Source organism: Kryptolebias marmoratus, linkage group LG10 (genome assembly GCF_001649575.2).
Source record: "Kryptolebias marmoratus isolate JLee-2015 linkage group LG10, ASM164957v2, whole genome shotgun sequence".
In the NCBI taxonomy this organism is placed as follows: Eukaryota; Metazoa; Chordata; class Actinopteri; order Cyprinodontiformes; family Rivulidae; genus Kryptolebias; species Kryptolebias marmoratus.
The window spans coordinates 23,003,173-23,014,225 of record NC_051439.1 but is presented as its reverse complement, the minus strand read 5'-3'; the positions used below and the strand labels follow the sequence as shown (position 1 = coordinate 23,014,225).

Here is an 11,053-nt window from a genome sequence, read left to right as displayed (position 1 = left end):
GTGGACCAGGAGTGGACCAGGAGTGGACCAGGTGTGGACCAGGAGTGGACCAGGTGTGGACCAGGAGTGGACCAGGAGTGGACCAGGAGTGGACCAGGAGTGGACCAGGAGTGTGAGTTGTGTGAAGACGACAGAGACTTCAGTCAGAATATTTGCTTTATATGATAAGTGGACCGATGTGAGGTTTAAAGCAGATCAGATCACTGATTTTTCAGTCTTTTTTAATTCAACAACCTTTAGGAGAAAAGTGGCCAATATGAGCCGATTAATCAATTTATCTCTACTTTATTTTTTTGTAAATGTAATATGTTTGAGGCTTGGGCTGTTTCAGGTTTACCTGCAGACAACAAACATCTGTTTCTGAAGGTAAACAGATTAATTAAACCGTTCACCTGCCTTTTAATGAGGTTTAACTAACTTTAAACCAACAAAGTGGAGAACCCCAGCAGCATTAAAGGGGAGTTTTAACGTGATGCTGGCCCGTCAGAACAGCTCTGGATCTGGGTCAAGTCCTGGAAACCTCCCGGTGTTTGTTTCCAGCTGTGAGTCCCACAGAGACCCTCTGTGTCCCTGTCCAACACCCCCCAGCCTGCTGGGAATTTCAATGAGAGGACACAATGAGGACCAGACAGCCGGCCGTGGGCCCGGTTCGGCCCGGTCCAGCTGCTTTGTTGAAACGGTGTGCCTTAAAGTGGATTAACCAGAAGAACGAGCTAACCGTCAAACCGAGCGGCTAACGAGGCTAGCCCGGGGGGCGCCGTCTAATTCCTGGCATCGACAAACATGGACACCACGAATATCTAACTGTCCGAGTCGAGGCTGTCCGGTTTATTCAACATCACACAACAAAATAACTCCAGAATTAAATTAATGAACATTCAGTTTTTACAAACGGGTCATCAGAACATGGCAGCAGCGCAGGAAGTACACGGAGCCATTCTTACCGTTCCCTCGGACATTCGTTGCCAGTGCAGCCGGACTGTGACGCTCCTCTTCGGTCTTTTCAAGATAAAAGTTCCGGTTCCTTGTGAGGACAATAAAAATAAACCCGTCGTCCCCGCTGCCGGGAGGGGGTGAAAACAAGGAGACGTCAGGGGGAGGATTCCCACCCGGCTGCTGCAGGTTTCGGTGTCTGACGCTGGAATAATGTGGTTTCAATGATCCGCCAGGACTTAGTCGGAGCCGCTCAGGTGCTGCCCGCTCCCCGCTGCCTCCATGGTGAAACCGGCCGAACAGAGGCGACAGAAGGCCGGGCAGGAACTAAACCTGAAGCCCCCCCTCGGTCCTGGAAGTGACAGCTCTGTCCTCCGATGACTGAGCGTGAAAATGGAGTCCCTCCTCCCGGGACAGCACTGATGTCATCCCGGCGGGTTAAAGGGGCAGCTGGCTCCAGATTCAAAAACCTGAAGGCTTTTTTTAACCACACACCCCCTGACAGCAACTGTCAGAGAGGCAGACTGAAAAGTAAGCCTCAGACAGTCAGATTTGAGAAATTAGACTGTCACACCTGTTCATTTATACACGTTAATTTATACCTGTTAATTTATAACAACATCCCTACATTGAAGCATGGTGGTGGCAGCATCATAATGTGGACTGGACTGGAAACTGGTGGAGTAAAAATACAGAGAAATTAAGTTATTAAATTATCTAAGTCTGCATTTTATTTTGGAGATACGACGAGCTGAAGAGAGCCTCCACTTCCTGTTTTCAGGAGAAAAGTCTGAGATTTAATGGAAGTCGATGAGAGTTTGGGTGTGTGCATGCTGACTCTGAGGGGATCTGACAGAAAACCGTTAATCCGACAGCCGCGAGAGACACACTGAGTGAAAGAAGACGAAAATATCTACATTTTGATGTGTAAACTGTAGAAGTTTAAAGTTTATCTGAATGGTAAAACTTGAGCTGTGATCGTGTAAAAACCATGGACACAGAAATCCCATTAATTAACTTTATTTCCTGTCAGGTCTGTTTTATAACATACAGCTATAAAAACTGACCCGCTGCTCCAAACTGAAACATGTTTCATTAATAAATTTATTTTTTTTAAAGCTGTGTGAAGAGATGGGATGGAAAGTCTACCTCTCTGAGAGAAAACATCTTTTATTGTGAAACAAACAGAACCAAGTGTCCCTCAGAGACACGTCCCTCAGCAGCTCCAACACCAGGTGTCCCTTCATGTCCAAACGTCTCCAGCTCCTTCAGGTTGGACGGTGCTGCTTGTGTCCTCAGCTGGACCGAGGTCCGGACCGCTCCAGAACCGTTATCTGGTTCTCCTTAAACCAGGTCAGGGTTCAGGATCATTGTCCTGCTGGAAGGTGGACCTCCGTCTCTGGAGATTCCCGGTCTCTGCTGATGGTAAACATCACAGTATGATGCTGCCACCACCGTGCTTCACTGTAGGGATGTTCTCAGCAGATGAGGTGTTTGGTCCAGAAATGGTGTTCTTGGTGGACAAATAGTCTCATCTGGCCCCCTTTAATCCAGTGGTGCCCAGTCCTGGTCCTGGTTCTGGTCCATGTCCTGGTCCTGGAGGACCACTGTCCTGCAGGTTTCAGGTGTTTCTCTGACTCATCTGATCTTTATGACCATCAGGCTTCTGCAGAACTTGGAGAGCAGAGAAACATCTAAAACCTGCAGGATGGTGGTCCACCAGGACCAGGACCAGGACCAGGACCAGGACTGGACACCACTGATTTAGTCAGTTTCTCCTCCATGAAGCTCAGCTCTGAGCAGCTTCTAGTCTCCTGAGGACAGGTCCTCCATGTCTCAGCTCCATCAGCTGGACGTCCCTCTGATTAATGTCCTCCCTGCTCTGTTTTGGAGGACGAGCCTCTCTTGGTGACATCATCTTTCCTGATCATGGATTAAATGGAGCTCTGTGAGATGTTCAGGGTTCAGGGAGAACCCAACCCTGATCTGATCTTCTCCACAGCTTCCTTGGTCTTCATGATGTCTGAGGTGCTGATTCTGCTCGTTTTGTTAAAAATAAACTCTAAACATAAAAACAACAAGTGATCAGAGCAGCAGATAAAAATCAAAGACTCGACAGGAAGAAGAGGAAGTGTCTGATTTATTGTCACGTGGTCGGAGAGTTCTTCTTCTTCTTCTGCTGCTGCCGTCTGTCGGTAGGAGTCCTCCAGGCGCCGCTGAGAGCGACTCGAGCCATCAGCAGTGTGATGCTGAGGTTCCGTCTGTACCACTCCCTGCGGACCAGGAGAGGAACCGTCAGAACCCAACCGCACCAGAACCACCGTTAAAACAGAACCAGGAAACAATCCTCAAACATGAATCCACCTGGTGCTAATTTACAGAAACCTCTCCAGAGCCCGACATGTTTGTTGTTGTTGTTGTTTACCCACAGGCCGGTTCAGAGCGGCTGCAGAGGGAGGTGGGCGCTCCCACAGCATCGGCGCCGAGGGGCGGAGCCACACCTGGGAGGGAAGGAAAGAAGCTCACCTGTTGTAATTCAAGTGTCGACTTCTGTTTTTGTCCAGGAAGCTTTTGTAAAACAGAGCCATGTCCTCACTGCCCAGAGCCCGGCGTCTTCCTGAGGGACGAGGGGACATCTTCATCATCATCGTCATCATCATCACTCTGCTGTCCTCATGGTTTTGAACTTTACTTCCTCCTGCAGACTTTGTTATGCTGCTTTATTTAACTTTGTTTACAAATAAACACACAAAGACCTCTTTAACTCCTCCAGAAACATGGCTGCTGGCTGCATGTCTTCGTTTAGCTACTTTCAGCTCACAGGAAACGGGATTTCTCCGGTCAGTTTTTAACTCTTTTAAAGAAACACAAAACAGCGAACATGTGGATAAAAAGCCTCACCGTCTTCGTCACGCAGAGTCAAGCCTTTCGCCTTCAGCTGGGACACGATGAAAGCTTCTTTTTCCTGCAGAAAGAAAATAAAATCACTGTTTCTTTGGAAAACTTGACAGTTAATAACAAGAAATCTTGACATTATGCTGTCAAACATTAGGCTCTGTGGAGTTTGAAAGCTCTCCGTCTAAAGTATTCAACCAGCAGAGCATGTAGGGAGACTTTTACATTTTATTTTTCTTATAAAAACTGATTTTTTTTCTCTTTCTGCTCTTCTGTGATGTTTAACATCTACAGCTGTTGTACTTTGCTGCCCTCTGCTGGTGAAACTGTGATTTACACCAAATTGAGCTCAGATCTGCTTCAGAAAACTAAAAACTGTAAAATAAATCCTCTGACAGACATGAAGGTTTATCTGCTGACAGTTATTTAACATCTGAGCCGTGGAAACAGAAGGAGTTGGATCTGAAGCTCCACCTTGCTGAAGCTGATGTTCTGTTCGGTCCAGAAGTCGTGGTTCCAGTCCTCCGTGTCCTGCCTCAGCCTCCTCAGACGCCTCTCGAGGTCGGACTCGTCCTCAGAGACTCGGTACACGATGGGACGCAGGTTGGACAGAGGGTTCGGAGGTCCAATCCAGTCGTGTGTGGCGCTGGGCTCCGGCCTGAAGACGGAACTCTGCGTTTAGGAGAAGGACGGGCAGAAGTTGAGCTAAAATCTGAGGTGGTAGTAGCTGAGAGTCATCCTCGACTGACACAGACCGAACAGTTGCTGGGTGACTGAAAGAACCGAGGTTCTAAAAACAGAACCTCCCCTAACGAGGGCGGCTCGTTAACAACAAACTGACAGACTGAGCTTATCAGCGCAGAGCAGACGGCCTGATGGGGCGAGCAGCGAGGAGAAAAACCCGATCCAGGACCCAGAGACCAGGACACAGGTACCCGCCGCCTTCAAAACAACTGACTCATTTCTGATTAAAGCCACAGGAAGCGAGGTTTTAAATCAGCAACACGCCAAGAAAACAGGTGACCTGCTGAAATAAAGACGAGCGTTTTAATTTATGACCAAACAAAAAGATTAAAACATCAAAACGTGAAATATTTATGGGTCGGTTCAACCTTAAATCACCAACAACACATGATTCATGATTATTTAATAAAAACTACACCAACATGCAGGGAGTGAAACACTAAATTCACCTGTAGAAGCAACAATTAAACACCTGTCATCTTAAACACAGTTTGTTAGATTGATCTGTGTTGCAGTTTTTTAATTAGACCTGTTTCAATGAAGTCCAGGTGCAAAAAACTGTGGAAACTATAAGTCAGATCTTAAATATTCCTGAAGCGAGCGAAGTTAGATTCTGATCGTCCCACATGTGGATGGAAATGTTTCTAAGGTGTTTTATGGAGAAGTTATGACATTTTAAAAAGAGCCTTTTACTTTCAGATTTTTAAATAAAAAGTTTAGAGCTGCCTGTTCGCTCTCTGAGGGGCCTTTAGAGGAAACCATCAGAGACAGAAACACCTCAAACTCAACAAACTCAGTGTTTTTATGTATAATTTTTATATTTTCTTTAAAATAAACAGAAATCATTCTGGACACAGAGGGGTGTTTTACCGCATCCTGTACCCCTGACAAGCTGTAGTCCGTCCTGTGTTTAACACCACCTGCTGTGAGGACATGCAGTGAGTTTTATAGATGATAAAACATAAAAACAGACCTTTAAGGGTTTGTCTTGTTGGCTGCAGAAGCGACAGCTGGCCGGAAACAGGCGGTGTGAGCGCAGAGCAGTGAGGGTTAAACCACATGCTGAAACCCTCAACGACATTTTTAATTCATCTACACAAAATAAACCATTTAAAACCCAAACAGAAAGGAACGACGACCACAACACACGGCTTTAACCGGATGTTTGGTCATAGCAGGGCGGAAGGGTTAGCTTGGAAACCTCGCCGGCGCAACAGCCGGTTGATTACATCTTTGCACCTGTTTTAGTAGACTCCGTGTTTCTGTGTTCACAAAATGAATGAATGCATAAAAAGATAAATAAAGAAAAGAACGAAAAAAACGAGCGATATTTTATGAGGTTACACAAGCTTTCTACCGGTTTCTTTGCCGCCTTTCCCGCTCCGCTCGTACCGGAGAATAAACCGAGCGCACTGAATGTTGGACAACAAAAAACTATACACGAGTTTAAAAACTAAGGCTGTTGATCAAAAATGCAGGCCGTTATATACATTTCTCAACAGTTATATGTATTTATCAATAAAAAACATTTTTTACATACGATAATTTGTTTTACATATGACAGGAACGTATGTAAATAAGAGTAAGTGTCGCGTATTGAGAAAAGCTTAACTCCGTGTTAGTCGGTGCTCGTGAGCCGAAAGTAGTAGAAGGTGTCTGTATGTGGGTTAATGTTGAGCTTTAATCAGAGGAGGTGCCACCTTTTCAGCAGCTCTTCACATGGCTGTACGCTGGCTGTGCAGGTAAGAGGACAGGTGGTGAAATTCCCGTGTTTCTGCTTTTTTTTTTTAAGAATAAAAAGTGTTTTAGGCCAAAAGGTGGGGCGGAGAGAGTCAGGTGATCATCCTGACAGAGGGACAATCAGGGAGGGGGAGCTGGCCTTGTTTATTACCGTTTTACATCCGAAGCTCCGGCTTTAACCACCGCGAAGCCTGCTTTTTACATTCACCTGGAAATTTAGGTGTTTTAAAGCGAGCAGCGCCGCGGTGGGAGGGGCGACAGCAGCCCCTCCGCCCCGTCACAGTCGGTTCGGTCCGGTCGGTCCGGTCGGTGCTGAAGCTGAGCGGAGGCTCGTCTCCCTCCAGTCCGGCGGAGACCTCCGGGATTTCGGCCTGTTTTCCTGCTCCGGCCGATGGCAACGACCCTCCCCGAAAATGTGCGCCAATGTGTTCGGAGTGCTGAAGAGGTGAGGCTGTTCTGATGGGGGGTTCTGATGGGGGGGTTCGGGCTTTCTGAAGCCCCCTGCAGCCGGGGTTCTGGGGGGGACATGGAGCTGTGCAGCTGATGGAGCTGAGGGAGGAGGCGTGTTTGCCATGTTGGACTGGATCTTTGCAGAATAAAAGCCCGACATGTGCTCCACCAGGGTTCTGGAACCGTCCAGCCCCATGTCCTCCTCATGTCCTCATGTCCTCTTATATAAACTGATGGTTCTGTCAGGGTGGAGAACCAGAACCCTGTAGTTGCAGCATGGCGTCTTCATGCAGAACCAGCAGCTGATGCATCTGGATCCAGTTTCTTTGTTTTTCAGCTGAATTCAGAATATTTCAACACAGCGAGTAAAGAAACGTGTTTGGTTGTAACGACCCCCACTGTCCTCTGAAATGGAACCATATTTGTGGGTTGAGCTGCAGAGTTCTGTATGTTGGTTCCTCCTGGTGCCTCAGGTTCTGTCTCAACCCGGAAGCTCGGCGGGAGACAAACTGCCGGTTTCTGCTGATTTCCTGATGTTTGTTTGTTTTCCTGCAGCCTGTTTGGGAAGCCCTTTGATGGGGGGAAGAGGATGGACCATGGCGGCTCCCAGGAGCAGCAGCAGCATCCGATGGAGCAGCAGCAGCACCATCCCGCCATGCTGCGGCTCTACGATGTCCAGAAGGAGGTGTCAGCTCTGGGGCCGCAGGTGTGCACCTTCAGCGGCCTGCAGAACGAGCGGGAGTACAAGCGCATGGAGCGGGAGCTGACCCGGCTGCTGCTGGAGGTGGACCAGGTGGACACGGAGGGCCGAGCCGAGCTGCAGGGGGCCCGCAAGAGGGCCGCACAGGAGGTGGAGGGCCTCCTGCGCTACCTGGAGGAGAACGCCACGCACCCGTCCCGCCTGGCCATCGAGGACCTGAGCACGGCGGCGCGGCAGCTGGTGGACGAGCGTGTGGTGGAGCCGCAGCGAGCCGGCGGCGTGGCGGAGATCAACGACGAGCTGGTGGACGCCCTGCAGGAGCTGGTGCTGAGGCTGACCCAGATCAAGACCGAGGGCAGGGTGCCGCTCCGCAAGGCCCGCTACCGGGCGCTGACACGCCTCTGCGCCGTGCAGGACGTCTTGGAGGGACGCACGCAGCAGCAGACGCTGTCCCTGCCGCTGTCCGGGGAAACGCACGAGGCGGTGCACCGCATCAACCAGGTGATGGTGAAGGTGAGCATGGCCCGCAGCCAGCTGGTGGCGCTGCTGATGGGGCTGAGCGGCAGGGACAGCTGCGCACACCTGTCCCGCATCCTGATGGAGCTGCAGGTGGAGCTGGACGCCCTGGACGTCTCGGGCAACGCCGCCATCAGGAACTACCGGAAACAGGTGGTGGAGGAGATAAACGGGCTGCTGAAACACCTGGACCTGGAGGGCGAGGGAGACGACACCCGCAGGTTGGTCTCACCTGGTTTTTCCTATCAAAATAAAAGCCTAAGAGTGCATGTCGCCCGTCCTGAAAGTTCTCCAGAACCCCCGGTGACCTGGTGTTTGTCCCTGCAGGTACGACCTGGCGCAGAACAACTCCATCCGTGAGATCGAGGCGGTGCGAGCTCACGTGTCCCACCTGCGGGAGGGCGTCCTGCGGCACTGCGCAGCCGGCGACCTCAGCTTCAGGCCCAAAGCCGAGCTGCAGAGCCTCCTCACGCACCTGGACCAGGTGGACACGGCCAAGAACCCGTGCATCCGGGAGGCCCGGCGCCGCGCCGTGGTGGAGGTCCAGGCCATCGTCACCTTCCTGGACCTCCGCGAGGCCCTGGTGTGCCGCCAGCCGGGCCCTGCCGAGCACCCGGCGCACCGGGCCGTCTGGCTGGTCCTGGGGAGTCTGTCGGACCTCCAGGCCCAGGTTCTGGGCTTCGACGGCAAGCGGGCCGACAAGAGCTACATGATGCTGGAGGAGCTGCTGACCAAGCAGCTGCTGGCGCTGGACGCCGTGGACGCCCACGGAGACGAGTCCACCAAGATGGCCCGAAAGCAGGCGGTGAAGTTCGCCCAGAACATTCTGAACTACCTGGACATGAAGACGGACGAGTGGGAGTACTGACCCGACCCGACCCGGTCGCAGGAGAGCAGAACATCTGTAAATTCTTCATCATTCCATCGGCTGTAAATACAAACTCGATCTCCCAGAATCCACTGCTGCAGCGCCAAACTCACAGCTCCTTTTTGTAAAAACACCGTCACCTCTGTGCGTCGGTCCCGGGTGGTTCTGGGTGGTTCTGGATGGTTCTGTCCCGATCTCCTGAATGTGTGAGCTGTGCTTTTATTCTGTTTGGTCTTTGCTCGTAGAAATCTGCCGCCAGCGTTCAGAACTTCCTCCCGATGGCCGTCGTCGCTGACGGACGCCTCAGTGTGAGCGGTCACTGACCTGACCGCCGCAGGAGACCCGGTCCGGACCTGGACTCCCCCTGAAATCACACCGACTCCAGCCGGATGCAGAGGAAACTGAGGAACCAGCTGCTCAGCAGGGAGACGGTTTCAGCTGATATCAGCCGAAGGAAGAAGAACTTCAGCTGAAATGAGTTTGTCTGTCGGAGCGAGGAGCCGGCCCGGTTCCATAAACGGACTGGACCTCTTCCTGCTGCGTCTGTTTGTGGGTTCTTCAGGAGGTCTGGGGTCCGGACGCAGTTTTTAGCAGAAGCCGAACATCCGTGCCTTTTTGCTTTTCACCGTTTCGTTCGTCTTTTCCTGAAGCAGCGAGTGTTTCCTGGTAGAGGAGGAACGTGCCGACGGACATCTGAGCCCGTCAGAACTTCAGGTTCGGATGAGGTTCTGGTCCGATGTGACACCGGGACGCCCCGAGGAACTGTCCAGCTTTTCCTACATGTCTGAAGTGCCACAAAAACAGGATTAGGAACGAGGCAGGAAAACCAACCAAATCAGCTGAAATCTGAGGAGAGGTGAAACGATTTAAAGACAATTTATAAACTGATCAGAGTTGAATTCTGGTTTTATTTATTCCTGTTTTTATTTATGTTTATATCAGTTCTTTTTAAGGGATCTGTTCTTTTTATGGCACTTCTGTTTTTTCACTTTAAGATTTATTTTCTGTTTTTAGCTTTTTGGGTTTTTTGTTTTATTTTTAATCCTGACGGAAAAAATCAGCAGAAAGAAAAACTTAAAAACGACCAAACGAGGCAGACGGGTGGCTCCTGGCCCGGTCCTGGTCCTGGTTCTGGTTCTATGACAGATTTAGTTCTTTGCAGCTGAACGTTAAAAACACTAAACCGTTAGTTTAGCCCGATGTTCCTCCTGAAAGATGTTTTTATTTATTTGTTGTTTTGTTTTGTTGTTTTGTTTACGGCTCACAGACCTGATTTGTTTACCAGCTGATGAAATAAAAACTAAAAGTTTTTTCTGAGAAATTAAAGAAACAATCAAAGAAACGTTGGGACTACTTTCAGCAGCGGAGGGATACGTGTTCTCAGTTTAAAAAGAATGAAATGAAGAGAATAAAAAGGGTGTTTCTGGTTGTTTAGCCTGAGGAGCCATTTTGTTTTTGTTTGCCAACAGTTTGATTGTTTTAAAGGGATATTTCAGCCATTATTAGTTGAGGTTTTTACCAGAAATACTTGAATTCAGGAGAACCGTGTTTATCAGTAATTAATCAGAACTGAGTTCAGTGTTAGAATCTAAAGTATTAAAGGTTTAATCCCTTTTAGCGTTTTTATCTTTTTAAGCACAATTAGAAAGAAAACAGCAACTAGTTGAGTTGGTTTCAGCACCAACATGTCTGACGGTCAGGTGTTGGAAACAGGAAACGGGCCGAATCCTCCTGAAGTTCTGCTGCCTTTCCTTCTGACGCCACATGAATGTCTCCTCTGGGTTTAAAGTCGTCCTTTTCTGCTCTGTTTGTCCAACCTGTACAGAAACTGGATTAAATGTGACGTGTGAACGCTCCACGAGTGGCTGAGAATAAACTTTCTATTTCCACTGTAAACAAACCCGACCCGTCTGATTCTGTTTCTGACGGCGTTCAGCACGACTTCCTGACGAAGTTTGAGTCATTTTAATGTCAGAGTTTCACTTTAAATTAGGAACAAAATCCTCCAGGTGTTCTCCAAAGAGTCTCAGATTGTTGGTGGTGGTTCTCCTGCAGCCAAGCGAGGAGTGGTGGCTTCAACGACCTGCCGAACAGAAACATCCGTCTGGATTCCTGCGGTCCAGACGTGTCGCCTCGTCCCGACGCCGAGTTGGACCAGGTGTTGGACCAGGTGTTGGACCAGGTGTTGGACCAGGTGTTGGACCAGG

General features: G+C 49.5%; 3 protein-coding genes across 11 annotated transcripts in view; 1 reads left to right on the top strand and 2 right to left on the bottom strand.

Moving 5' to 3' along the window:
- The window catches only part of klc1a (kinesin light chain 1a), a 31,817-nt gene extending 30,450 nt beyond the window's left edge, over positions 1–1,367 (bottom strand). For 2 of the 7 annotated variants that reach the window (XM_017407578.3, XM_017407579.3), the window contains exon 1: positions 945–1,357. The gene's annotated coding sequence lies outside the window, so the exon portion shown is untranslated. Of the gene's footprint in view, positions 1–944 lie in introns of all 7 variants that reach the window. The other 5 variants (XM_037978006.1, XM_025004088.2, XM_025004085.2 and 2 more) reach the window with 5 other exon arrangements.
- Positions 1,368–3,052: 1,685 nt separating this feature from the next.
- LOC108230864 (cytochrome c oxidase assembly factor 8) lies at positions 3,053–5,766 on the bottom strand. Its single transcript, XM_017407478.3, has 5 exons — positions 5,546–5,766; positions 4,303–4,500; positions 3,835–3,898; positions 3,460–3,550; positions 3,053–3,206 (listed from the first exon to the last, which is right to left on the bottom strand). The coding sequence occupies exons 1-5, from the start codon at positions 5,651–5,653 to the stop codon at positions 3,080–3,082; spliced, it is 588 nt and encodes a 195-aa protein (XP_017262967.1). The 5' UTR covers positions 5,654–5,766; the 3' UTR covers positions 3,053–3,079.
- bag5 (BCL2 associated athanogene 5) lies at positions 4,689–10,742 on the top strand. Of its 3 annotated transcripts, none has more exons than XM_017407477.3 (3): positions 4,689–4,759; positions 7,318–8,199; positions 8,306–10,742. In XM_017407477.3, the coding sequence occupies exons 1-3, from the start codon at positions 4,704–4,706 to the stop codon at positions 8,844–8,846; spliced, it is 1,479 nt and encodes a 492-aa protein (XP_017262966.2). In that variant the 5' UTR covers positions 4,689–4,703; the 3' UTR covers positions 8,847–10,742. The 3 variants fall into 3 exon arrangements, with proteins under 3 accessions (XP_017262966.2, XP_017262965.1, XP_017262964.1); XM_017407476.3 differs by lacking the exon at positions 4,689–4,759 and adding an exon at positions 6,065–6,314; XM_017407475.3 differs by lacking the exon at positions 4,689–4,759 and adding an exon at positions 6,385–6,757.
- The last annotated feature ends 311 nt before the right edge of the window (positions 10,743–11,053 follow it).

What these genes read in the sequence shown, in the direction of transcription:
- bag5 (XM_017407477.3), top strand. Translation starts at nt 4,704, where the DNA reads ATGGGGCGAGCAGCGAGGAGAAAAACCCGATCCAGGACCCAGAGACCA. An exon ending in ACCCAGAGACCAGGACACAG is followed by an intron (nt 4,760 to 7,317) that starts GTACCCGCCGCC and finishes GTTTTCCTGCAG; the next exon opens with CCTGTTTGGGAAGCCCTTTG. An exon ending in GAGGGAGACGACACCCGCAG is followed by an intron (nt 8,200 to 8,305) that starts GTTGGTCTCACC and finishes TTGTCCCTGCAG; the next exon opens with GTACGACCTGGCGCAGAACA.
- LOC108230864 (XM_017407478.3), bottom strand. Translation starts at nt 5,653, where the DNA reads ATGTCGTTGAGGGTTTCAGCATGTGGTTTAACCCTCACTGCTCTGCGC. An exon ending in AACAAGACAAACCCTTAAAG is followed by an intron (nt 4,501 to 5,545) that starts GTCTGTTTTTAT and finishes TCCTAAACGCAG; the next exon opens with AGTTCCGTCTTCAGGCCGGA. An exon ending in CGACACTTGAATTACAACAG is followed by an intron (nt 3,207 to 3,459) that starts GTGAGCTTCTTT and finishes CCTGGTCCGCAG; the next exon opens with GGAGTGGTACAGACGGAACC.